Source organism: Mustela lutreola, chromosome 3, assembly GCF_030435805.1.
Source record: "Mustela lutreola isolate mMusLut2 chromosome 3, mMusLut2.pri, whole genome shotgun sequence".
Lineage (NCBI taxonomy): Eukaryota > Metazoa > Chordata > Mammalia > Carnivora > Mustelidae > Mustela > Mustela lutreola.
In genome coordinates this window covers 46,043,211-46,071,175 of record NC_081292.1, presented here as the reverse complement: position 1 = coordinate 46,071,175, position 27,965 = coordinate 46,043,211, and the positions used below count along the sequence as shown (strand labels likewise).

Here is a 27,965-nt window from a genome sequence, read left to right as displayed (position 1 = left end):
ACTGGGCACCTGTGGTTTGGTGTGTCCCCCCCGCCGCCCCACCCTCCGCCCCACCACGCCCCGGGCGATTGTGATGCCGGGTGAAGCGCGCACCAGCTCCCAGCGTCTGCGCCCAGGCCAGCGCGAGAAAAGGCGCTAAGGTGGGTTTCCCGGGTGGGACTCTCGGCCTTTCCCCGGCCTCCTCGGTGGGAGTCCCGCGCGGACGGACTCGGGTTACGCCGCGTCGCTCCCCGATCGCGGAGGCCGCGCTGTACGCAGGGTTTCCCCCGAGCCGTTCCGCTACCCCGGTTAGCAGCTTTCTCTTCCTCTCATCATCCGGCCCTCTCGACGCGCATCCGCCCCGCCCTGCTCACCCCCAGGCCGCGAGTGCGGTGCACGCGGAAGGGGCGCGGGACGCAGGCCGAGGCCCGGGCCCCCGGTCGCCGCCGCCGCGGTCCGGTTGGCGCGCGGACCTCGGCCCCCGGCCCGCGCAGCCGCGGCTCCGGCCGCGTCTCCACCAATCGCCGGCCTCGCCCGCCGCCGCCGCACCTGCGAGGAGGAGCCCGCGCGCCTCCGCCGCAGCCGTCGCAGCGTCTCCGCCCCGTTCCGCCCCCATCGCGGCGCCCCCAGATCTTCCGCCGCCGGCGTCTGGCTCCCCGCAGGCGAGGAGCGGAAGCCGCTATCCTGAGGCGGAGTTCGGGGCGCCGGAGACCCGCCGGCTGCTTAGCCGCAGTTTCCGGGCAGCCGCGGCAACGGCGACGCGCGGGGCCCTGGCGTCCCGCGGACCCCGCGACCCCGGGCGAGTGGGCGGGCGCCCGGAACGGGCAGCCCAGCCGGGGCAGGCAGTGGCGGCGGCCGTGGCGGTCGCGCTCTGGCGCCCCGTGCGCCGCGCTCCATGCCGGTGTGGTGCTGCCGCTGCTCCCTGGCCGGTCATTTCAGGTGACTTTTCTGGCGGGGAGCGGAGGGGATGGGAGCAGGAGGAGGGTGGAGCGCTTTCCGGCTCCGCAGCCGTGCCGGGGCCGAGATGTGTAGACGCCGGGCGGGGTTGGGGTCGGGACCGGTCCTGGATGGGGGGCGGGCGCCTGGACTGAGCTGCCTCCCGCCTCGGCAGCCGCTTCCTCCTGATTCCTGCCTGATCCGTGTTCCCGCCTCGGCAGCCTCTGCTTGGGGGCACCTCGCTCCGGGGTTGTGAGTGGGGGGGCGGGGGTGGACAACATTCTCCTCTGATGTCCCCCTTTTCCTCCCCTGGACCGGGCCAGTCACGGGGACTTCGAAACCGGCTAGACCCGGAGCGAGTCGGTTACTGCGACCTGAGACTTCGAAGTAGTGCAAAGTTTGAGTGAAGGGTTGCGAAGGTTCCTCCCTACCCCACCTTTAAATCTTTATATATTTTTTAAAATAAACGTAATAATCTAAGTTACTGCGTTTGAAAGGAGATAGGAAACTGTTTTAAATGTGATGGTTTGGTTACAAGTAGGTGCTAACTTTGTTCAAAGATGCTTGTCCTTTTAAGTGTATATTAAAGAAATTTGAAATAGGTGGCGATTCAGGATTCGCATTATGGGAAAGTTCTTAAGGGTGATGAGGTTAGTGCATTTTAAAATAAAAGTGAGAATATGTTCTCTTGTACAGTTGGCAGACACTTAAATCAGTTATTGGGAGAAAGGCTAAAGGCACTTGGAAGTGGTTTTAACCCTGTGGTGGAAAAATGTTAAACTTAGCGAAGACTTTAACAAATTACTTTACTTCGTTTGTATGAATGTGCTAGAATAATGATGTGTAAAATTTTTCTCAAAATATGAAACTCAGATCAAGAGTTTTAAAATTGGAGTTCATAGAATTTAAGTGGCCATGAACTTGCATGTAAAGAAAGGTACACCTGCTATTTTTGCTAAACTTTTAATGAAAATCGAGTATACCCTTCAATTATGAATGTAAGCGTCAAGTCAAATAGTATTTGTGACCTTGTCAACAGTAAAATTCACAAATACTTTCATATCACAGTTGCACATATCTGGAAATACTGTATGTTTATTTCTTCAAAATTACAGTAATTACACATCACCAAACTTGCTATTTAATACAGTAGAGAAATGTAAATAAACATGTTATAAGTTTACTTTTTATAACTATTTTAATGTAATTGGTTTCCTTGTAAATCCCATGTATCTTTTATGTGTGTAATAATACTATTCAAGGAAGAGGTTCAGGTTTCACCAAATTACTAAGGAGTTTAAGACAAAGAGAAGGTTCAAAACTCCTGTTTTAATAGCAAAAGTCCAGACTTACCCAACTTCTCAGTGAGTTTTGTAGGGTATTTTAAATTCTGGATATTTAAAAAAAAAAAATGTTTTATGTAATAAACTGCTGGATTTTAAGTTTTAGGCAACTTTGTTGACTACTTGACAGATACCAGTTTTGAGAGTATCAGATCCACTTTGAAGAGTTTTAGAAAACAGATTCCTCCAATGAAAACTTGTTAAACTGAAGCCCCTTGAGAAATTAACACGCCTTTAAGAAACTGCTGTCTAAATGCCTTTTGACATAGTTGCTTTTGGTATAGTTGAACTCTTAAGGACACAGGTTGGGATTCATATCCGTAACCCTAGGTTACGGATACCACATGCTTACCACTTTGTACAGAAATTTGGAGGAGATAAATACAAAGTAGTTGGTATGTTTTGATCTTGAGGGATAAAGAAAAACAAGCCTTGCTAGCCAAAAGATAAAAATTTTGATTAATAAACCTTATTTCTGTTGTAAAAATAGCTATACTGTAGCTCAGATTTAAAAAATAAAATATTTAAGACCTCTTCTTAGGAAGGTGTTTATAATTTACTTGTGCTATTTTTTTTTTTTTTGAGCAATTTTATTAGGAACAAACCTGTATATTTTGACTCTTGTACAATACCTGAAAGGAATAGGTATTGTGATATCTGTCCACTGACTTTCCAACTGTCCACTCACTGTTTTATACCTACTGTTTCCGAAGATGAACAGTGTGACTGACTTCATTTGTGATGTTAGAACCTTTTTTTCATAGAGTAGTATGAATTTGGTGACAATTTAGGATCATGCTTCCAAAGACTATAAAAATTCAGATACTAAACCATCTCATTTAAGTCATCATTAAAAGAAGTCTTGCTAGATGGGAGAAAGTCTTTGTTACCCAAAGTTTATATCTGTACCATTCTCTTAAATTTGTTTCAAGACTGGGTTCTAATATTTCAAGAACAAAAGGTGGAAGTTCTTTAAAATCTTTTTAAATATCAAATAGTCTTTATGCCTAATAGGGCAACTATTTTTGCATGTGTATAAAGTGCTGTTTACTATTTCCTGAAATGTAATAAAATGTTTTCTAACTTAGTATCCCAAATAAAGGAAAAGTAGATTTTTTATTACTCAAAATACTTGTTTTAAAGATAACATTGGATCAAGTTGGATATCTCAAGTAGAAGTTGAAACTATTCATAGACCTGTGATATAGTATGAATGTATTATAAAACATGTGCAGTGATATGTGAATTATAACTTAGGCTCTGAATTATTTAGAAAGAATACTCACCAAGAGACGTTTGTTTCCTTGTTGCTTTATGCAAAACCAGTGAACCATAGTTTTGTTTTTTGTTTGTTTCTGGATTCTGTTTTTCATCAGTGTTAATCTTTATGAAACTTAGACCAAATACCGTGCAAGTTTATTATAAATAGTTTATACCAATATTTAGGTCATATACCATTATATACATACCAGTTTTATTATAGATTATATACATACTGTATATGTACAGATTATACTAATGACCAGTAGAAAATCAGATCTAATTACTTGTATAGAGAATTTAAATAAGCTAAAACTTTGGCTCTATGAATGTACTAGAGTCTTGAGACTAGAGGTAAATTGCTGGAGGCCCACACACAAAACCTACTAGACTAAATGAATTAAAGCAACATTGGAGAATACAAGATCAACATAAAAAAGTAATGAACCATCTGACAGTGAAGTTAACAAAATTCCATTTACACTAGCCTCATGAAAAATGAAATATTTATTCCTAAGTCTTAAGACTTGTACACAGAGGGCTGCCTGGGTGGCTCAGTGGGTTAAGCCTCTGCCTTCAGCTCAGGTCATGATCTCAGGATCCTGGGATCAAGTCCCGCATCCCTGCCCTCTCTCTGGGCAGGGAGCCTGCTTCTTCCTCCCTCTCTTTCTCTCCCTCTCCCTCTCTGCCTCCTTGTAATCTCTCTCTGTCAAATAGATAAAATCTTTAAAAAAAAAAAAAAAAAGACTTGTACACAGAAAACGATAAAACATCATTGAGAATAACTAAAGGCCTAAATAAAAGGAATCCCATGTTCATGGATTGAAAAAACCATATCTTAATTAAGATGGCAATATTTTTCAAATTGATCTATAAATTTAGTGCAGTCTTACAAAATCCTAGCAGACTTTGTTTTTCAGAAATGGTAAGATCCTAAAATTCATATGGAATTGCAAGAGACCCAGAATAGCCAAGATAATTTGAAAAGAACAAATTTGGAGAATACCCACTCCTAATTTCAGAGTTTACTACAAAGAAACAGTAAGCAAGACAGTGTGGCGCTTGCCTGAAGATATTAACATAGATCGGTGGAATAGAACTGAGAGTTAGAAATAAATCCTTATGTTTATGGTCAGTTGGTTTTCCATGGGATCACGAGACAAAGGGGAAATAACAGTCTCTACAACAGATGATTCCAGGACAGATGGATATCCACAAACAAAAGAGTGGAGTTGGACTCTTACCTCAGACATCACATGTGTAAAAATTAACTCAAAATGGATGAAAGTCTTAAATCTAAAAGCTAGAACAATAAAACTTACAGAAAATAGGAGTAAATCTTGGTGGTCGTGGATTAGGGAGTGGTTTCTTTTCTTTTTTTTTTTTTTTTTAAGATTTTATTTATTTGTCAGAGAGAGAGAGAGAGCACAAGCAGGCAGAGTGTCAGGCAGAGGCAGAGGGAGAAGCAGTCTCCCCACTGAGCACGGAGCCCAGTGTAGGACTTGATCTAAGGACCCTGGGATCATGACCTGAGCTGAAGGCAGCAGCTTAACTGACTGAGCCACCCAGGCATCCCAGGGAGTGGTTTCTTAGACACCAAAAGCACAGCAGCAAAAATCGAAACATTTAAACTTCTGTGATTCAAAAGACAAAGAAAGGGACAGACCACCCACAGAATGGGAGAAAATATTTGCAAATCATATATCTGAAAAGGAGCTTGCGTTCTACATATATAAGGAATTTTTAAAGCTTAATAAAAAGCCCAGTTTGAAAGTGGGTGAAGACTATTTCTACAAAGAAGAAAATACAAATAGCTAAACATTATATGAAAAGATGCTTAGCATTCTTAGTCATTGGGAAATGCAGGTCAAAACTGCAGTGAGATGTCATGTCACACCAGTGAGGGTAGCTAAAAAAGAAGTTGAGTGTTGGTAAGGATGTGGAAGTGTTGGAACCCTCTTATATGCTGTTGGGAATGGAAAATGAACCAGCTACTTTATTTTTTTATTTTTTAAAAAGATTTTACTTATTTATTTGAGAGAGGGAATACAACCAGGGGGAGGAGGAGAGGGGGAGAAGCAGGCTTCCAGCCAAGCAAGGAGCCTGATGCGGGGCTGGATCCCAGGACCCTGGGATCATGACCTGAGCCAAACAAAGGTGGACACCTAATGACTGAGCCACCCATGCGCCCTGATCCAGCCACTTTAGAAGACAGTTTGCAGTTCCTTAAGATGTTAAACAGAACTTATGACCCAGCCATTGCATGTACTCCTAAGAAATATAAAAACTTTGATCCCCACAAAATTTATGCACGAATGTTCACAGCATTATTTGTACAGCCAAAAAGGGGGAACAACTCAAATGTTCATCGGTTTGTGAATGAACAAAATGTTTTCTATCTCTAAGGTGGAAAATTACTTAGGCATGAAAAGAAATGGAAGTACCAATATATTCTACACTGTGGATGAAGCTGAAAAACATGCTAAGTGGAAGAAGCCAGACACACAAGGCCACATAATGTGTGAGAGTTTCCATTTACACGCAATTTCCGTAACAGGCAAATCCAACAAGACCAAAAGTAGATCAGTGGTCACGAGTAGCTGGAGGGAAGGGAGAATGGGGAATGAGTTTTCATGAGTACCATAGTTTACTACTAACTAGTTTACTACTGTTAACTTAACCATTTTTAGGGTGATCCTATTTTTCTGGAATTAGTAGTGGTTGCAAAACCTTGTGATTATAACAACAACCCTGAATTGCACACTTGAAAAGGAGGAAATGTTTGTTAAGGTTTGAAGGAAATATCTCTTTGATGAACAAAAAGTTAAAGTGATTTTGTAATTTTTTTTTTTTTTTAAATTTCCCGGGTTTATGGGAACAGCAGCCTTTGAGGTGGGGATATCTGGAAGAGACTTAAGATGAGGTGTGCATCCCAGTCAGAATGGCTAAAATCAACAAGTCAGGAAATGACAGATGCTGGCGAGGATGCGGAGAAAGGGGAACCCTCCTACACTGTTGGTGGGAATGCAAGCTGGTGCAGCCACTCTGGAAAACAGCATGGAGGTTCCTCAAAATGTTGAAAATAGAACTGCCCTATGACCCAGCAATTGCACTATTGGGTATTTACCCTAAAGATACAAATGTAGTGATCCAAAGGGACACATGCACCCGAATGTTTATAGCAGCAATGTCCACAATAGCCAAACTATGGAAAGAACCTAGATGTCCATCAACAGATGAATGGATCAAGAAGATGTGGTATATATACACAATGGAATACTATGCAGCCATCAAAAGAAATGAAATCTTGCCATTTGCAACAACATGGATGGAACTAGAGCGTATCATGCTTAGCGAAATAAGTCAAGCAGAGAAAGACAACTATCATATGATCTCCCTGATATGAGGAAGTGGTGATGCAACATGGAGGCTTAAGTGGGTAGAAGAATAAATGAAACAAGATGGGATTGGGAGGGAGACAAACCATAAGTGACTCTTAATCTCACAAAACAAACTGAGGGTTGCCGGGGGGAGGGGGTTGGGGAGAAGGGGGTGGGATTATGACATTGGGGAGGGTATGTGATTTGGTGAGTGCTGTGAAGTGTGTAAACCTGGTGATTCACAGACCTGGGGATAAAAATATATGTATATAAAAAATATATGTTTATAAAAAATAAAAAATTAAAAAAAAAAAAAAAAAAAAAAAAGATGAGGTGTGCATCTTCTGAAAAAGAATTGTGGCCTTTACAGCCACCACAATATCAGTCAGGTCTGGGTATCCAAAAGGACTTTGATTAGAAGCATCTAGAGGAAACCAGGGGACCTGTCCTCACCACACATTCAGGAGAAATGTAAGAAATAGGTCCGAGTATAATACACTTGTTTGTGTTCAGTTGCCAAGAAGCAAAGCAGGCTGGTAACTAGAATACTGGATCTGCTCAGAGAAATAGTTGGAATGGTCTGAAAGGAATGTATTGAGCGTAAGATGCTTCTTTGAGGAGCAGGCTTCATTGTGAGGAGGGGCTTTCTCTAGTAGACCTATCCAAAGGGTATCTTATCTGACCCCAAAAGGCCATGTATTGTTAGAGGAGTCCAAATATTGGGTAGAGTTACTCTTCAGGAAAGTTCTGGCCTCAAAGGCCACATATTGTTAGAGGAATCTAGATATTTGGGGTGGAGTTTATACCTTCTTTAGGAAAGCTGTCAGCATATCCTGGAGAACTCTACTCTATCATAGGGTAGACTGGAACCTTGGGAGGTTAGAGAGAAGCAGAAATTTTGGTCTCTGCCCAGTTCTTTACATTTATCATTCTCCTCCAGGATCTGTGAGTCCTATGAAATAACTGATCCGTCTCATTTTTATCATTTTGTGAGTAGCAGTAAGCATACTCACCCATAGTTGGTACACAGTTTAATATTTCCAGATATTGGCCTGCTGCTGACTATATAAAGATGAAAAATAATTTGGGGATTCTGTTCTGAAGTAATCTCTGGTGTAATGCCGAACATTAGCTGTGCTCAGAGGCTACTCCATTTGTTTCGTGAGCATGTCAGAATGCTGAAACTAGTTTCTAGAGAGACAACTAGGAAAGAAGGTAGATTGGAAATAACATAAAGATATTTCCAGGTTTCAATATCTGAGAACTAACAAGATGTATAAACCTTATTTCTTTTTACCAAAATACACAGTTTGTAATACATAAGTACTATTAACCATTTCTTAAAATATTATGACTCTTTTGTTCCAAATATACCACCTCCAGTGCATGTACTTTTTTTATTAGTGAGAAAAAAAAAAGAAACTAGCCATTCCTAGGAAATCTCAGGGAATTATAAAAATCCCCACTACAGTGCTGTCTCTTTGGTTTTTAAAGATAGCTTCTTTCTTAGAACTTGTGTAGACTTGTCTATGTGGTACTACAGAGACATCAGCTAGCTCTTTAGGATTTTTGACATTAAAAGTGGTACAGGTTGACAGGTAAGCTAAGCTACTAATTTGAAAGCATTAAACAAGAATTTCTTTTTCTCATTTTTATGGAACTATTCCATATTTTCTGGCCTAAATAAAATCTGAATAAAGACAGGTTTTTATAAAGTTATGTTGACTAAATCTCTTCTTTTTGTTTCATGTTTCATTTTTTCTTCTTCTTTTTTTTTTTTTTAAAGAAACTATAGTGACACTGAAACCGAAGGAGAGATTTTTAATTCCTTAGTGCAATATTTTGGTGATAATTTGGGGCAGAAAGTTAAAGCTATGCCATTAGTTGAAGAAACTTCTTTACTAGAAGATTCATCAGTGACTTTGCCTGTGGTAATTATAGGTAAGTACTGCATTTTAACTCTTAAAATTATAATTCCGGTGCTTACTACTACTATATATGCATAGTTACATGGCACAAATTCTTAGGATTGTATTGAGAAGTAGTCTTGGGTTTTTTGATATGATTAAGTAACCAATAACTGGATCTTTGGAGAGAGTAATTGGTTTATCTGTTAGTACATTCTGTGTTTGAATGTAACATTTTATTCATTGAAGAATTGATACTGCCCCGTTGTGTTAAAACACTGTTAGTTGCATTAATTATTATGATAGTGTCATGGCAGTGATTATAACCAGGATTAGTAGAGCCCATACAGAGCAGAGCATTCTGTGTATATTATGGGATTATGCCTTTCAACCCTAGAGCCCTCTGTTGTGGAGTAAATACGATTAGGGCAACTCAGAAGTTGAGTAACTTGTGCAAGCTAGTAACCGGTTCTCAGTTTAATGAATGTTACTGTGCTCTGCTGTGGTGTGTACAGTGACCTTAACCATAATACTATCATTATATATCCTTTGTACCACCTCAACATATAGGCATAGAAAATACTAAAAATTAAGCTATTAATGCAACCTAACTACTTCAGAATTACAGATGTTTTTTATGACTTTGTTTTATTGCATGTTTTTAACTTCCCGTTACTTAAATCTTGCATCTAATATTCAGACTTTCTAAGTCAGACAATTACTATGATGTGATGCAAGCTGCAGGAAAGAATTATGGGGCATAATATGCATATAGCATCTTTACTTTCTTTGAAAGCCTTTTTTTTTTTTTAAGATTTATTTATTTGAGAGATTACTGTGCATGTGTGAGGTGGGGAGGGGCAGAAGGAGAGAGAATCTCCAGTAACTCGTTCTTTTAGTCTGGGAACAATGACCCGCTGAGCATGGAGATCAGAGTGGGGCTTGATCTCAGGACCTGAGCCAAAATCAAGAGTTGAACGTTTAACTGACTGAGCCACCCAGGCGCTCCTGATGCCCGCTTTCAAAGTTAACAGGAAGGAGAGAAAAGTTCATCTTCTGACATATGAGGGATCCAGTAAAGGGAGGGAGGGAGGAAAAGAGGCAAGTGTGGTTTCTAGTTTTGTTTTTAGGGGTGATGATAGAGATGATGGTATGTGTAGTAGTTCACATTCAGGGTAACTTGGGACTAGACCTCGTGTTCCATTTTCTCATTTTTGCTTGACACTGGTTTTTCATCCTGAATGAGTTGTCATGAGTCAGGGAACCCTCTTCTGTTCTAGCTGGCTATGGGAGGGTCAGAAAAGGAAGAAGTACCATTGTCTCTACCTGCCCACGTCACTCCCCCCAAAACAATCTGTGTTTTGCTTCAACTAGCCAGTGAGTAGCTTAATCCAGTGCATGTGGGGCTGTGACTGCTGGCAAGAGCACTCCATCAGAGCAGAGAACTAATTTCCTTGATGTATGTTTTCTGTTGCTATCATAACAAATTTCCACAAATGTAGTGGCTTTAAACAATGTACACTTATTATCTCACTGTTCTGTAGGTCAGAAGTTCAACCCTAGTGTCAGTGGGCTAAAGTCAGGATGTCAGCAAGACTGCATTCCTTTCCGGGGTCTCCAGGGTAGAACATTTGTTTGCTTGCCTTTTCCAGTTTCTAGAGGTTACACTCACTTGACTGCTGGGCTCTTTCTCCATTTTCAGAGTCCACAGTGTTGGTTCTCTCTTAACTTTCTTTCATTTTTCCTTTTCCCCCTCATCAAAGCTGAGAAAGAGTCTCTCTCTCTCTCTCTCTCTTTTTTTTTTTTTTTTTTAATTTCTAATATGGTGGGTCTCTTTTTTTAAGGACTTGTATAATTAGATGGTTTCCACCTCTATAGTCCAGGTACTCTTCCTATCTCACAGTCCTTAATTTACTTACATCTACAGAGTTATCTTTTGTTATATAAGGTAACACTTTCAGCTGCTTGGGGTTAGGATGGGGACAGTCTTTGGGAGTGAGGGAGCATTCCATCTGTGTGTTTATTTGCCTTTGAACTGCCCATTTTTATTTTTTGCCTTTGTTGAGTATTGTTTCTTTTTGATTTAAGGAACTTCTCTTAGTTTTGGATTCTAAATCCTACTATTTTATATGTATTTAATATTTAGTTTAATTAATAGATTTTATTTTTTAGAGCAGTCTTCTACATGAAAATTGAGTAGAAAGTACAGAGAGTTCTCATATACTCTCCTTCTCCTGCCACCTCCAATGTCCCACATTGGTGTGGTGCATTTGTTATAATTGATGAACCTCTGATTATACATTTTATTAGGTAAAATCTGTAGTTTACATTAGGGTTCACTTTTTGTGTTGTACAGTTCTGTGCGTTTTGCTGAAGTGTTACGTATCCACAATTAACAGTATCCTATAGAACAGTAGCTTCACTGCCTCCTAAAAATCTTCTGTGGTCCATGTATTTATCCTGTCCCTCAACCCCCAACCCCTGGCAACCACTGATCTTTTACTCTCTGTGTAGTTTTGATTTATTTAGAATATCATATTTGTGGAATTACACAGTATGGAACTTTTTCATACTGGCTTCTTTCACTTAACAGTATGCCTTGAAGATTCATCTAGGTCATTTCATGGCTTGGTAGCTCAACTCTTTTTTATCACTGAACACTGTTTCATTTTTTGGATGTTTGAGTTTGTCTCTGCACTTATTGAAGGATATTTTGGTTGCTGACAGTGTTTGACAATTAGAAGTAAAGCTGCTATGAACATGCATGTGTAGGATTTTGCATAGCCATTGAGTTTTCAGCTTATTTGGGTAAATACCTAGAAGTGTGATTGTTGGGTCATATCATAAGATTATGTTTAGCTTTTTAAGAAACTGTTAAACTGTCTTCCTGAGCTGTATCATTTCGCATTCCCAGTAACTATGACTGAGAGTTCCTGTTCCTCTAAATCTATGTCAGTATTTGGTATTGCCTCTGTTTTGGATTTTAGCCATTTTGAAGGGTGTGTTTTCGTACCTCATTGTCTTATTTGCAGTGCTATAATCATACATGATTACATTACATGATTACATATATGACATGCTTACATATATTACATACATGATTATATTTCAAATGTTTATTTGTTATTTGTATCTTTGAAATTTCTGATCAGATCCTGTGTGCATTTTTTAATTAGGTTATTTTCTTATGGCTGAGTTTCAAGAGTTCTTTGTATATGTTATGTTTTGCAAATATTTTCTCCCAGTGTGACTTTTCGCTCTCTTAAGTATTATCTTTACAGAGCAGAAATTTTAAATTTTAATGAGTCCTGTTTATCTATTTGTTTCTTGCACAGATGATCCTGCTTTTAGTGTTTTATTTAAAAACTTAGTATCAGATGCAGGTCACCTAGATTTTCCCCTATTTCATCTTCTAGAAATTTAGAATTTTGTGTTTTGTATTTAGGTCTGTGATATGTTTTGAATTATTATTATTATTTTTTTGTAAAAGATAAAATGTTACTATATAGACTTCATATATTGGCATGTGGTTGTCCAGTTGTTCCAGTACCATTTGTTGAAAAGACTGTCCTTTCTCCATTGGATTGCCTTTGCTCCTTTGTCAAAAATAAGTTGACTGTATTTGTGAGAGTCTATCTCTGTGCTCCCTTCTGTTCCATTAATTTGTCTACTCTTTAATAATTTCCATACTGTCTCATTGACTGTAGTTTTATGGTAGGACTTGAGTTTGGGTGATGTTGGTTGTGACTTGCTGCTTCAATATTATGTTGGTAATCTATTATGGATCTTTCGCCTTTGCATTCAAACTTCAGAATTAGTTTGTGTTCACAGAATAACTTGCTGGAATTTTTACTGGATTGCATTGAATCTGTAGATCAAATTGAGAAGAGCTGACATCGTAACAGTATCAAATCTTTTTATTCAAGAGCATCTATTTAGATCATTGGGTTCTTTGATCAGAGTTTTCTGGTTTTCCTTGTGTATATCTTATATGTGTATTTATCATCTTAAGTATAAACAGTTGGATTCATATCCAACTGTGTGTGGTTTTGTGTGTGGGCACATGCACAGATTAAGCAGTATTGTATATTTAATTTCAGATGCTGCCTGGTCATTGCTGGTATATAGAAAAGATACTGGCTTTTGTATATTAACCTGTATCATGCAATCTTGTTCTAGGAGTTTTTTGGTCCATTCTTTGGGATTTTCTACATAGAAATCATGGCTTTTATGAACAAAGAAGTTCTTTCCAAAGTCTGTATTTTCTTTTATTGCATTAACTATGGCATCTGTCATGGTATGTGTAGAGTAGAAATGATGGGAAGAGACAACCTTGTCTTGTTCTTGACAAAGCATCTAGTTTTTTACCATTTAAGAATGATTGTTAGTTGTAGGTTTACTGTAGATACTCTTTACCAAGTTGAGGAAGTATTCTTCTATTTGACTTTGCTGAGGTTTTTTTATTTTTTTAAATTACGAATAGGTTGGGGCGCCTGGGTGGCTCAGTGGGTTAAAGCCTCAGCCTTTGGCTCAGGTCATGATCCCAGGCTCCTGGGATCGAGCCCCACATCGGGCTCTCTGCTCTGCAGAGAGCCTTCTTCCTCCCCACTTTCTCTGCCTGCCTTTCTGCCTACTTATGATCTCTGTCTGTCAAATAAATAAATAAAATCTTTTAAAAAAATTACGAATAGGAAATGCTTTTTCTTTATCTTTTTTTTTTTTTTTAAGATTTTATTTATTTGACAGACAGAGATCACAAGTAGGCAGAGAGAGAGGAGGAAGCAGGCTCCCCGCTGCGCAGAGAGCCCGAAGTGGCTCGATCCCAGGATCCTGAGACCATGACCTGTGCCGAAGGCAGAGGCTTTAACCCACTGAGCCACCCAGGCGCCCCTTTTTCTTTATCTTTTATCTGTATCGATACTATCATATAGTATTTTTATTCTCTAATTTTTGTCTCTGTTTTGATTTAGGGAAACTCTTTGCCTCAGTTCTTAACTTCCAGTATTTCTCACTTATTTTTAATTTTTATGAAGAATTGGTTTACTTTCCTTTCAGTCTTTTTAAAGGCCTCCCACTTCAGTATTGTAAGTAGAAGTAGTAATCCATTTTCTGATATTCTTGGATTTTACGTTTCATATTTACATCTTTGAGCTGCTTTTATTTGGGGCACAAAATATTAGAGAATGGAACAGAATTTTCTTCCTGAGGCTAACAGTTACCCCAGTTGGATTAGATTTTTGGTAGATGGAGATAATAGAGAAGTGAAAACCTAGACTAAAGGAACCACAGAAATGGAGCTAGTTCACTGGGGTTCAAGAAAAAAAATCCAGTTTGGCTTTAGTTTAAGCATATAAAAGTAGAGGAAGACGCTATTAGGAAATGGGTCTGGAAAGATGATTTAGAACAGAACACGGTGAGCACTGGGTAGTCAGAAGCAAGCAGTTAAAGTTTTCCAAGTGGAGGGAGTAATATGATGAGGACCTTGTTTTATCAAAATTTGTCTGAATGTAAATGTGAAATGATTTTGGAATAGGTGTGTCTTAGGATAAACAAGGGACTTTTTGTCTTTTGAGAGTAGAGGATTGACACTAACAAAGACAACTGAGTGGATATAAATGACTAAATAGATTTAGGATCAGAATTTAATTAATTTAGGATTTTGTTAGCACCAAACTTTTGAGAAGGGATGGGATTTAAAGGAGAGGGCACCTAAATGAAGGAACCCACGAATATGTGTTGAACACATTGTGATTAAATTAGTAGTAGTTCAACTAGGTGGAGTAAAGAAGTGGCTTATGGAAATGTGGGATGTATTTTTGGGCAAGGGGTCAGCGTACAGGTGTAATTCAGGGTCAGTAGCATATAGACTTAAAGCTTCAAGTAGATGAGATTCCCAAAAGAAAACCGAGAAGACAAAAGTCAGTATCTTATGAATACTTGGTTTTAAAACTTTAGAGAAGGAAGACAAATAGGTAAGGGAGAAAATGCATCTTTGAGAAAAGTCAAGGAATAAGAATATTAAGACACATGATGCACCTTTTTTTTTTTTTCCCAATAGGAAATGGACCCTCAGGAATTTGCCTTTCTTACATGTTATCAGGCTACAGACCATATTTATCATCAGAAGCAATACATCCAAATACAATCTTACATAGTAAATTAGAAGAAGCAAGACATCTTTCCATTGTTGATCAGGTATTTCTTACATGTCAATCTTTTGTTTTGTTTTGTTTTGTTTTGAATACTCAAACAAGATTAGTTTTCTACTTATATAAGCATTGTATATCAGTTGGAAATATGTTCTGTCAAATTACTTCTGTTTATTTAACTGAATTGATGAGAGCAGAATTTCCCAAATTATTTCCTGGTGGGAGTTTTAATAGGTGCTCTATGTTCAGATAAGTTTTGGAAGTGATGCTTTTTGTTACTGGAACGTTACAGTAGACATATTAAGGCATATTAATGTATTAAATGCACCTTCAGGAGTTGCAGTAAAAGCGATCTGATTAGTTTTGTTGAAATCCAGTCTTTTCCTATATTCATTTGACCAAGAATCTATTAAGCTCTCAAGGAACATCAGTGTTTTATAGAACATTATCTGGGAAATGCTGGATGAGAGTAATGGTTTTCACTTTTGTAACAGCTGAGGGTTTTTTTGTTTTGTTTTTTTGCTTTTTTTCCTTCAAACTTTGCCTTTTTTGTTTCCCCTTTTTGAAAAATTTATTCAGGACTTAGAATACTTGTCTGAGGGCCTTGAGGGCCGATCCTCCAATCCAGTTGCAGTCCTTTTTGACACACTTCTTCATCCAGATGCTGATTTTGGTTATGATTATCCATCCGTTTTGCACTGGAAATTAGAACAACATCATTACATTCCTCACTTAGTTCTTGGTAAAGGTCCACCTGGTGGTGCTTGGCATGTGAGTATGTTTTTCTTCACATTTTATAGTGCATGTGAGTTATATGTCATCTTGATAAGACCATTTGAATGTTGAAACATTATGATATATAATGCTATCATACATTATATATGTTTACCACACTTTTATCTGAGAATTTTAATGTCATTCAATAAAATATATTTTATATTATCAGACGTTATAGAAGTTTACCAAATTTTTATCTGAAAATTTTAATGGTGTACAATAAAATATGGGTTACTAGAGGTTAAACCGAATTTGATTACTAGTATAGTCTTAGAATAAGCTTAGCTTCTCTATACTATTTTACACGAACTATATAAAAATATTTCAACAATGTTTTACATAGTAAAAGTTTTAAATTCATATCAGACTTTATAAAATCTCCCTGCTGAGCAGAGAGCACGATGTGGGGCTCAATCCCAGGACCCTGGGATCATGACCTGAATCGAAGGCAGAGTGTTTCATACCAGTACCCATTATTTATATCTTAAGTGAAAAATAGATTGTAAAAGAAAGAAGTATTAATATGCTTGGGCTGCTATAATGAAATAACCTAGACTGAATGCCTTAACAACAGATATTTATTGCATGGTGTAGAGGCTGAGAAGTTCAAGATCAACATGCCAGCCTGTTCAGCTTATGTGAGGGCTCTTCTCCTGGTTTGCAGATAGCACTTTCTTGGGCGTGCTCCTTCCTCCCTTCCACCCCTCTTCTAATAAAGCCACTAATCCTGTCACAAGGGCACCACCCTCATAACCTCATGTAGACCTAATTACCTCTGAGAGGCCTCATCTCCAAATACCATGACACTGGGGGTTAGGGCTTCAGTGTATGGATTTTGGGGGTGACACAAATTCAGTTCATGGCAAGGGTTAAATCAGAATTGATTAACATAAAAATTCAGTGCATTTTGTTAGGGGTCAGGAACTTAATAATTTTTCTTTTCTCCTGTATGGCATCTGGTGTGTAGTGAGTGCTCATTTGTTATATAAATAAATGTTAAATACTTTTTGCTGTTTTATGAAGAAGGATTTCATCTGAATTTTAAAAAAAATTTTTTTAAAAAGATTTATTTATTTATTTATTTGACAGACAGAGATCACAAGTAGGCAGAGAGGCAGTCAGAGAGAGGAGGAAGCAGGCTCCCTGCTGAGCAGAGAGCACGATGTGGGGCTTAGTCCCAGGACCCTGGGATCATGACCTGAATCGAAGGCAGAGGCTTTAACCCACGGAGCCACCCAGGTGCCCCTTTCATCTGAATTTTAACATTAAATATCAGCTCTGTGGTAAAGACTTCAGTTGAATATTCCTATATTAGTTCAATGCTGTATGTCTAAATAGTTATTTACATTTAATAAGTGACTGTTTCAGTGTATTTATGGGACTTTCCAACTCCTTTCTTACTCTTAATTTCCTTAATGGTAAGGGATAGCAACTAATAGTATCTATGCCTTTTGGTGTTTATATTTGTGCTATTAGTGAGTAGCATTGTTAAATGGTATTTCTTGAAAAAGCCATAATGTATAATACTTCTCTAAATTCCTTACGATTTTTTGTACTTATATTTCTTGCTTAGAAAAATGTACAGACAGTAATCTGTGTTATTTCATTTTTTCCACCTATGTATCCTATGTATAGGAAAGTTGAAGGATAGATAAGCCCTGATTACTAAAAACACATTTGAATCAGTGGTAAAGCTGAAATATACTTGAAACTCGCTGAATTTTTCTCATGCATCATATAGGATATCCATTAGAATAGGGATATAAATAAATGATATTTTAACTATTATCCATTTTCAGGCATCACTTCTATGCAGTTCCCTGACTCTTCCAGGCATAATTATTTATTCCCTCTCACCTCTGCATTCCATGCCTTAATCTTGAAGCTCTTGACTGTGGTTCTATGTTTAGACAGCCCTCTCCCCTGCCATGCTTCACATACATGCTAGTTAACCTCAGTTATAACTCAGGATATAAGTTCCCTAAGTCATTTGTCCTCTTCATAGTCCTTTCTGTATAGTTTTCTACTTCTCTTGTGGTCAAATTTCTCACTGCTCTCCCCTCTTCCAGACTTTTTATAACAGTGTTCCCCTAAAACTCCATTTGCTAATAAACAAAGCTTTTGTTTACTCTTAACCATTTCAATTATATGCTGCTTTTACTCCCTTCCTTGAAATCTTGCTTTCCTGAAGATTTTCTTGCTGCAGCCTCCTGAAGCGGAGTCTCTTCACTTCCCCATGGCCCCATGTCTCAGGTTGAGTAGTGAGGTTGGGGTTCTCTTTATTCTCCATCGCTCTTCTGTCAGAGTTTCTGTTCCTTTGAACAGTTTATGTCATCTTCTTGCTCCTCGACCGTTCCAGATTGTCCCCCTGTTTTTGAAACTGAAGCACCTAAGTCATGGTTTTCCATTGTATCCAAGTTTTCTTGTCAACTTGAGTACCTTTACATGTATGACACAGAAACAACACCTTAACTTTTCATCTCTTAATGTGTTCATTCTTAGTAATCTCCTCTTCCATTCCTCCTTAGGTACTAACTCCAGTGGCTCCACTGTGACTGCTCAGTGAAACCGAAATTTTTAAATACCTTACTTGATGATCACAACTTTTTATTCTTCCAGCTGCTTCATCCGGCTACACTATACCTAGTCTTCAAGCACAGAGAGTTTGAGGCTCTGATCTTAACCTCCTTACCTACCCAGCTTAGGTTCTGTAGTCTCTTGACCCATTGTCCTGCTATCACATGGGCTTGGCCAAAAAAAGCAATTTATATAACTGTCTATCTTTTCCCAGACTTAAGCTATTAAACATTGTCAGAAAAAAAAAAGTTTGTACAGCTGTGAAAAGTATTCTTCAGCCTCATTTGGGTCTTGAACTCTACTTGGTAATCCTTTCCTATTTCCTTGTTAAATATTCTTCTCAAATCTCTGTCCTCTTTTTGACTTTCCTACTTAAATACTCTTGATTCTTAGAAAATAGTATCCATCAGGATTGAACTTTCATAATTTTATGCTAAAACCTGCAAATGTATCTGCATTCGTGCTACCTCTTTGTTTCTTATCCCCTGTTGCTGTAGAAGTGGTATCACTTCTATCTAAGACTAACCTTCCAGCTGTGTTCGGGACCCGTCTTCTCTAAGGATTTCGCTTATTTGATTTTCCCCTTCTTGTATCTTAAGTTTCTCTGGCAGCTCCTGTTTACCTGTATATAAATATACTAAAATTATTTTCTACTAAAAATTTTTTATGTGTTAGCTTATTTGTATTCTTTGCTTTAGAGCCACCTTCTTGAAATAGTTACCTATCCATTTTTATTATTAATTTTTAAAGATTTTATTTATTTATTTATTTATTTGAGACAGAGACAGAGATAGCGATAGCACAAGCCAGGGTGGGGGAGGGAGAAGCAGGCTCCCCACCCAGCAGGGAGCCCGATGCGGGGCTCAATCCCTGAACCCTTGGATCATGACCTGAGCTAAAGGCAGACGTATAACCAACTGAGCTACCCAGGCACCCCACCTGTCCGTTATTTTTATGCCTTTGCCTGCTGTTCCTTAGCTGACTTCACTCTAGCTTCTGTCACTGCCTGCCTTTTTAGCTTTTTATAGGTTGATAACTTTCTTTTTTGCTCAGTTTGATGGTCTTAAACTTTATCTTTCCTGACCTCTGCAACATTTGACAGTGATACTACCTCTCTTAGATTCTCTGAACCGTTCATCTCCTGCTTTTCTTCCTGTTAGTCACTCCTTTTCGTTACCTTGTGGAGACTTCTGTAAACTCTGTGCCAAGCCATGGTCTTGGCTTTTTATACTCTTCATTCTCCCTGGCTTGTCTCTTATACTTCAGTGACTTGCATATGAATGTTGAGTGACTCCCAAATCAAGATCCCTGGCCCACATTGCTTTCTCTTATATAGTCACCTAAATACCTTCCCTTTATTATCCTATAGGTGTTCTCAACCCCAGCATGCCTACCTAACCAGTCATCTTTATCATCAGATTTCTTCCTTTCCTTACCGTGGAGTAATGGCACTGGAATGTAGTTACTTAAGCCAGAAACCTTCTTTGATTGTTCTTGCCTCAACTCCTATTTCAAAACAATTATTTTATCTTCTCCGTTCTTTCTCATAAACATACTGTGAGTCCTTTCACCCTACTTTGCCCCATCATAATTGTAATTGGCCATCATCATCTTTGACCCAATTACTGCAAAGGTTTCCTACTCCAGTCTTGTCTTCTTGAGTACAATCTCTATACCAAAGCCAGAGTTACCTTTCTATAATAACACCTTTGAATGTTACAGCCATGCATAAAACCCTGTAGTTGCTTCCAGTTCATCTAATGAATAATATGCGCACTCATTATTAATGTATTTTACCATAGCCTGGGTCATCTAGCCCCTACTTGGTTTTCTTGCTTTACTGCTTTCTCACATTCCATGCTCCAGAATATTCTTTCTGGGGTTCTAGGTTCATGCGCAGGCTGTAGATTCTTTTGTACTTATGGTTGTAGTTTATACAGTGAAAGAATACAGATTAGAATCATTAAAGGGAAAAAGTTTAGGGAATGCAGTCCAGGAGAAACAAGCTTCAGTTTCTAAGTGGCCATTTTTAGTGGAGTTGCAGGAGGCTACATTTAATTCTCCCAGCAGTGATTTGTGACAGCATGTGCAAAGAGTTGCCAATCAGGGATGCTTACCGACACCTCGGTGTCCAGGATTTTCTGGGTGGCAGTCATGTAGAAAAGCAGCATCCATGTGTGTGACTCCTCTGCCTCCCAGAGCAAACACTGGTATTTAACATAAATCTCATTGTTAAGATAAATTTACAGTCACTGTACAGTTGCAGGTACAGCAGGGCTCAAGGCTTCTGGCATACAAAAAATCAAAAGTCACTCATTGGGTAGAATATTTCAAGAGCTCAAGGGTTGTTTCCTAGGAAGCAGCCAAAAGCCAGTCCTAAAGACAGGCCTTTCTTAGTAATATGCACAGTTTAAGCAACCCAAGCCTGTTAATACTTTTCTGCATAAGGCTGAACTTTTTAATTTCTTGAAGGACACTGCTGTTCTTTTTCTTTGTAAAACTCGCATAACATCTTTATTCTGCCTGGAATATTTTCCCTAATGGTACACTCCTCACAGCCCACTTATGTCCTTTAAGAAATATTCTTCTCTTTCTGTATGCCCTTAGTACTTCTGTCAGGTTTGTGTCCCTTAATATACTATAGCCTCCCTGAAAGCAGGCACTCATGGCATAAGGAGGACAAGGAAGACTAGGAGAAAATGAAGAGATCCAGGGACCAGGGCTCACAACTAACTGGGAGAGGTGGTGCTGTGGGAATAATGTTTAGATTATTGAAGTGGAATATTAGTGCCTTAAGGGTTTTTTTGAGTTTCAGATGAGACAGTTATGGCTCCAGATAAGTTCTGTATATAATATATTCTTAACAGTTTCCCTTGTGATGTTTTCCATCTTCTTGATTCACATCCTAGTATCAGGCCCAGTTTGCCTCAAAGCAAGTAGCAGCTTGTCACCTTCTCTCCCAGGGGTCTACACACTGTCACAAATAATAGGCTCTGAAAGGCCCAGCACATAGTGCTTGGAAATGTTAGTCATTAATAATAACTGTAATAATAAGTACCATTCCCAGTACTGGGTTGTATTGAAGCAGGGCAGGAAGAGTTAAGAAAAAGCCATAGCCTAAGACAGTTGGTTGGAAGAGATCATTGAGGTCATTGGGACAGGTGCTATAGGCCCTTGGGCTTTTTGTTGCTGTGTAGTAAGCAAAGCAGAAAGAAGTAGGACAGGGGAGCTTGAAGGGGTCACTTTCTTAAGCCAACATTAGCTTGAGCAGTGAGTCTGTTCTTAATCAGGTAACCACTGCTTCTTTCCCTAGTTTTAGAAAAAGATGTTGCTGTTATCCAAACTAGCTTAGATTTTGTAATTATAATTGATGGAGGGGGGAAAGCTGTTTTGCTGTGCATTTCTTTAAAAAAAAAAAAACTGTTAATATTAAAATAGATATGTATCTAAAGTTTTAGAAATTAAGGAACTTTTTCCTTTTGTTTATTTATTTATTTTTTAAAAATGTATTTATTTGACAGACAGAAATCACAAGTAGGCAGAGAGGCAGGCAGAGAGAGAGGAGGAAGCAGGCTCCCCACTGAGCAGAGAGTCCCATGCGGGTCTCAGTCCCAGGACCCTGAGCCAAAGGCTTAACCCACTGAGCCACCCAGGCGCCCTCCTTTTGTTTAAAAAGTGAAAATACTAACTTGTTCCTGTAACATATTCTGTGTCTGGATTATATTATTATAGGCTGAAGCTATTAACATTGTGTAGGCATCTGGAAATATTGTAAACTTGTTTTATAAGTATGTAACTTTATGAAAGGAATATAGATCCTACAGAATAAAAGTATTTGTAATTTACACAACCATTTAGAACTTCTTCTGCTATCCTTATCCAGACTCTTATAACGAATGAAGATGGATTTGGTTTTTTAAAAATCCATGTTACTGCTTACATGTGTTTGTGCATTTTTTATTCAAACAGAATATGGAAGGTTCTATGTTGACAATCAGCTTTGGAAATTGGATGGAGCTACCTGGACTTAAGTTTAAAGATTGGGTATCTAGCAAACGAAGGTAAAGATCAAACTATTAGAGTTCTTTGATGTACAGTGGGAAAGTCTATCGGTAATTTCAAAATATTTGTGATTCTGTCTTAAAGGAATAATACAGATTTATGTGTCTTTCAGATAAAATCTCTTTGTAGCAGTGATCATGAGCTAGTTTCCATTTAGAGATGTTACAAAATAGATTGGTTCCTTTGCTTTTGTTAATTATGGATTTATCCCACTTTCCTATTAAACCACTCTGCTTAGTTTCTCATTTACCCACAAATTCTTTCTACACTTATTTACTTATTCTTACCAGTTGATATACAAGTTTGTATATGGATATCTCATGTATATATACCTATAATATTTGCCTTTCAGAGTAGAAGAGTATATATGATTAATAATTTAGAACGATGGACTCAGCCAGAATCTGTGATGTGATTGGTTACCCTACTGGGTACTTATAGAGGTAAATACTTATTAAGAAATGTGAAAATAGAAGTAAGTAAGATGAAAGCTCTATTTTGAAGAATACAAGTTTACTTGGGGAAAAATACCTAAAATTTAAAAAAGAGAAATAATAAGAAAAGCCTTATTTTCAAAGGATAGTAGTATTAAATTAGATAGGAATTACTAATACAGAGAATCTGATTTGCTCAGAAACAATAAAGCAAAGCAGGACGTTAACCTTAGTTAGATTGGGAGTGCTTGACTTCCTGTTAGAAACCATATGACTTCATAGAAATTATCCTTAATTTGAGAAGATTTAAGGAGAGCAAATTCAGGCCAGCGTTATCATTGAGATTAAACCTTTCAGATACTCCTTTTTTTTTTTTTTTTTTTAAGTTTTATTTAAGTAATCACAACACCCAACATAGGGCTTGAACTCGTAACTCTGAGATCAAGAATCACATGCTTTTCTGACTGGGCCAGACAGGCCACCCCCCCTTTTGGATTTCTTAAAAATGAACCTTTTATGGGTTTAAAATAAAAAGTAGTAAAGTCAGGCAAGTTGTACAAGTTCTTGATTTTTCATAAGCAAGCAAGTGAAAATTGCTGAACATTCTTCCTTTTGTGATATGGGTGAAAAAGGGGAAGCTTTATGATTTTGTTTGTTTTGGTGCTAGAAGTGTTCATCCTTTTACAGTGGGCACATTGTATATTGAAGTAATTTGTGAAAAAGAATCTTGTGATTAAAGATTGGCTTCACTTCCTGCCTTTGTGTAGTGTTGACTTCTAGATCTTAAGAGACTGATTCTTGAATCCTGACTCTCTAATTTCTAGTGTTGTGAACATGGTCAAGTAACTTAAACTAGCTGTTAATTTCTTCATTTATAAATGGAGATTACAGTAGTAGTAACTACTACATAGGATTTCTGTGTAAAGTGAGAGTTAACATTTTAAATCTTAAATTTTAAGAAAAACCTTTATGAACTTCTTCTATTTATAATTTGTAATGAATTATGTGAAATTATTTGATATGTTTTTGCTGCTACTTATTTATAATTAGGGCCCAGGGTTTAGGGATACTAATGCCTATTGCTTTAAAGTTCAAGTGGAAAATGAAAGAATCTGCTCTTTATGAAAAGAGTACATTCCTATATTTATAGATTTCCTTATGAACAGGAAAACAGAATGTTTTATGTACTTAGGATCTGGTCAGATTAGCTACCTTTATAAATAAATAAATGAATCAAAATGTGGAAATACAGACTTTTACAGTCTATCTCACAACTGTAAAGAATTCAGTCTACATACTATTCAGTCTACGGCCTGTAACAGATTGAATTAGATTGTAACAGATTCTACATGTCTAGTATATATAATTCTTAAAGATAATATACATGATCTTGACATGATTTTTCGTGACTTGCTATTTTCCCAAAGTCTGAAAATTCAGATCAGTCTTCTGAAAAAAACCATCCTGTGTCTATCTGTGCAAGGCACTGGGGAAATAGGTGCATTAAAATACAGTCTCTACCCTCATGGGACGTCTATTGATAAAACTAATTCTTTAACTTTTTTTTTTAAAGATTTTATTTATTTATTTGACAGATAGAGATTACAAGTAGGCAGAGAGGCAGTCAGAAAGAGGAGGAAGCAGGCTCCCTGCAGAGCAGAGAGCCCGATGCAGGGCTCGATCCCAGGACCCTGGGATCATGACCTGGGCCAAAGGCAGAGGCTTTAACGCACTGAGCCACTCAGGCGCCCCAGTTCTTTAACATTTTTAACCAAAGAAAAAAGCTTGCTTTCTTTGTAAAAGGATAATTTATAGCTAAGACAGTCCAGACGAATTAAAAAGATCTCTATAATAGCTTACTAGATGGAGCAGGAATAATCATGAAAACTAATACAGTACTCTCCTCATAGAATGTTTTTCCTTTTCCTTTTTTTAGGAACCTAAAAGGAGATCGAGTTATGCCAGAGGAAATAGCTCGCTACTATAAACATTATGTAAAAGTCATGGGTCTTCAGAAGAATTTCAGAGAGAATACTTATATCACCTCTGTATCAAGACTCTACAGAGATCATCAAGATGATGATGATGGACAAGATGGAAGTATTTCAACACAGCATTTACAGATAGAGAAATCTAAATTTGTCAAGAGAAATTGGGAAATCAGGGGTTATCAGCGAATAGCGGATGGTTCCCATGTTCCCTTCTGTCTCTTTGCGGAGAACGTAGCTCTGGCAACTGGAACACTGGATTCTCCTGCCCATCTGGAAATTGAAGGGGAAGATTTTCCTTTTGTGTTTCATTCAATGCCTGAATTTGGAGCTGCTATCAGCAAAGGAAAGTTGCGTGGCAAAGTGGATCCAGTGTTAATTGTAGGTTCTGGGCTTACTGCAGCTGATGCAGTACTGTGTGCTTACAATAATAATATTCCTGTGATTCATGTATTTCGCAGACGAGTAACTGATCCAGGCTTAATTTTCAAGCAGCTTCCCAAAAAGCTTTATCCAGAATACCATAAAGTCTATCATATGATGTGTACTCAGTCATATTCTGTAGACTCCAGTCTTTTATCTGATTATACCAGCTTTCCTGAGCACCATGTGCTTTCCTTTAAGTCGGACATGAAATGCATTCTTCAAAGCCTCTCTGGATTGAAAAAAATATTTAAGCTCTCTGCGGCAGTAGTACTGATAGGTTCTCATCCCAATCTGTCTTTTCTGAAGGAGCAAGGGTGTTACCTGGGCCATAACTCAAGCCAGCCAATCACATGTAAGAATAATCCTGTGGAAATAGATGCATACACCTACGAATGTGTTAAAGAAGCCAACCTTTTTGCATTGGGTCCTTTGGTTGGAGACAATTTTGTTCGATTTTTAAAGGGAGGGGCATTGGGTGTGACACGCTGTTTAGCTACAAGACAGAAAAAAAAGCATTTATTTGTTGAAAGAGGAGGAGGAGATGGCATAGCTTAAAGTGAGTTTATAAGTAATTTATATGGACAGTTAACCATTAAAGATTTTTCATAGTGGTTTTGCAGTGTACTAGCTTGAATTTTCTGGACTTGAATGAACTGGAAGAGAGCCTCAAGCTATAGTAACTAAAGTTACAAGAACTTGGTGTCCTGACTTATATTGTATCAAAGGTGTCACTGTCAGACAAATAGAAACACTGCCAATTTGGTACAGTTTAAGCTTTCACTTAACTAAAACATTCTTTTCTTCCAAGATTTAGTTTTTGTGATCATTTGTGGTTATGTTTGATTCCAACATCTTATAGCCTTGAATAATCTATAAAACCATACAGTATATTAGGCCAGAGAGCATCTCTACTATACTTTACGTCACCTTGCTGCTCAAGGGTGGTCTAAAGACCAGCATTAGCTTCATTTGTAGCTTGTTAGAAATGTGGACCCTCAGGCCCCACAATATAATTATTAAATCAGAAACTGCATCTAATGAGATCCTCAAGGATTATGTATGCTTAAGTTTGAGGCACACTGGTCCAAAAGAAATTGTGATGTAAGTTATGTATGCTGGGAGTGGACAGGGTAGGAGGCATTTATAACTCAGGTTTAATTTATATTGTATTATCAATTTCTATAAATCTAATTTATTACCAAATATGGTATTTTAAGAAAATATTTTTATTGTTGAAACCTTGATAAGTACTTCATATTCTTAGCTTCTAATAATTTAAACAATCCAGTAATGTTGGCATACACTTAAACATTCAGGAACCTGCCAAGATACTTTTGGAGATTTATTCTCTAACTAGCCTAACAATCTAATTTGCAATTCAATAAATTGTGAATGAAACTGCTTATCCCTGTGTGAATATTGAGTTACTTTCTGTCATTAAAACTAACACTTGGGCATAAATACTTCTAATATTATAATACTGTTTGGTTATTGCTAGAATTATTTAAGGTTAAATCTATTCTCTATTCCCATGCTGATTACTTTGAAATCTGTTCATTGGAGATGACATAGTAGCTTATCCTATGGTTATTTATTGAATTACATGCCTTGTCTTCATTTATTTAGATGTTTTTAATGTCTGTATTTTCACAGAGGTCTTCAGAATTTGTAGTGTTAGGTAAAAAACTGATTTCTGAAGTTCTTCATGGCAAGTTGAATTTCTCAGCCTTTTTTTTTTTTTTTTTTTGGTAAAATTTATTTAATCTGGAATGTGTTTATTGAATGTTTTTTCCTTAATATAAAAAAAACTATAATGTCCATATTTGCAGTGTTACATGCTTACAGGACCATAATTCACCTTAAAACATCAAGGTTTATAAGAACACTTTGACAAGTAGGTGTGTTTCAGATAAGTTGCTGAATTCTTACACTCTTGATATGTGTCATGTCTGATTTAGTTTGGACTAGAAATGATGAAATCTAGTTTTAGTTAACTATAATGTAATGTTCAAATTTCACACCTATTGAAATGGTTGTAACATCCTCTGACTACATCGATTGAGCATATACTCTTGCTTGTCCTTTTGAGCTCTGAATGAGTTAGGTTGGATCTTTTTCTTACTGTTACTTCTGAAGTGAAAAAACTGACATTTTTGTAAGATTGAGAACTGTTACAATCCCCTTGTGTCTCAAAAGTTTGCTTTTACCCAAATGATAGCATTTCTGTAATGAAAGTATTCATTAAAAAAATAGGGACAGTGAAACTTCAGTAGGGACCTAAATAAACCTAGTGAATAATTTCACCTGTAGTAACCCCCCCTTCTCCCTCTAACCTAGCTCTTCTGGGTTACAGATAGCATAGCCTTTTCTCTGATATACTCTTGTACTCTTAGCCATTTCTGTCCCTTAATTCTAAATCTTTTATTCAGTATCAACTAGCTATTCAGGAGGTGGAGGAAGCATGAAATAATTGAGTTATTCATATCAAGGAGGTATCCCTCATAATAAGTCTAGCTCTCAAAAATATGTTAGCAGAATCTCTTTGGGGTTTGAAAAAAAGATTGAGGCACAGCTCTTAGTATTTTAGGCAGTCTAGAGAGGTTAAAAGGATTAAAAAACAAACATGTAACATACGGGATAAAAATCAAGTGATGTAGTATGTACAGCTGGAATTCAGAAGGACAGGGAGAGGACAGGAAGATTAGGGCAGAAAACTATGTGGAGAAATAAAAATTGAAAATTTTCCT

General features: G+C 37.9%; 1 protein-coding gene across 3 annotated transcripts; it reads left to right on the top strand.

Annotated features, from left to right (window-relative positions):
• On the top strand, positions 1 to 26,623 carry OSGIN2 (oxidative stress induced growth inhibitor family member 2). Of its 3 annotated transcripts, none has more exons than XM_059166073.1 (6): positions 1 to 140; positions 8,685 to 8,839; positions 14,864 to 15,000; positions 15,534 to 15,725; positions 22,278 to 22,369; positions 24,741 to 26,623. In XM_059166073.1, the coding sequence occupies exons 2-6, from the start codon at positions 8,773 to 8,775 to the stop codon at positions 25,771 to 25,773; spliced, it is 1,521 nt and encodes a 506-aa protein (XP_059022056.1). In that variant the 5' UTR covers positions 1 to 140; positions 8,685 to 8,772; the 3' UTR covers positions 25,774 to 26,623. The 3 variants fall into 3 exon arrangements, with proteins under 3 accessions (XP_059022056.1, XP_059022055.1, XP_059022057.1); XM_059166072.1 differs by lacking the exon at positions 1 to 140 and adding an exon at positions 779 to 918; XM_059166074.1 differs by lacking the exon at positions 1 to 140 and adding an exon at positions 5,925 to 6,039.
• The last annotated feature ends 1,342 nt before the right edge of the window (positions 26,624 to 27,965 follow it).

Coding starts and splice junctions, on each gene's coding strand:
- OSGIN2 (XM_059166072.1), top strand. CDS start 875: ATGCCGGTGTGGTGCTGCCGCTGCTCCCTGGCCGGTCATTTCAG. Junction 15,001..15,533: donor ATCTTTCCATTGTTGATCAG/GTATTTCTTACA, acceptor AAATTTATTCAG/GACTTAGAATACTTGTCTGA. Junction 22,370..24,740: donor TGGGTATCTAGCAAACGAAG/GTAAAGATCAAA, acceptor TCCTTTTTTTAG/GAACCTAAAAGGAGATCGAG.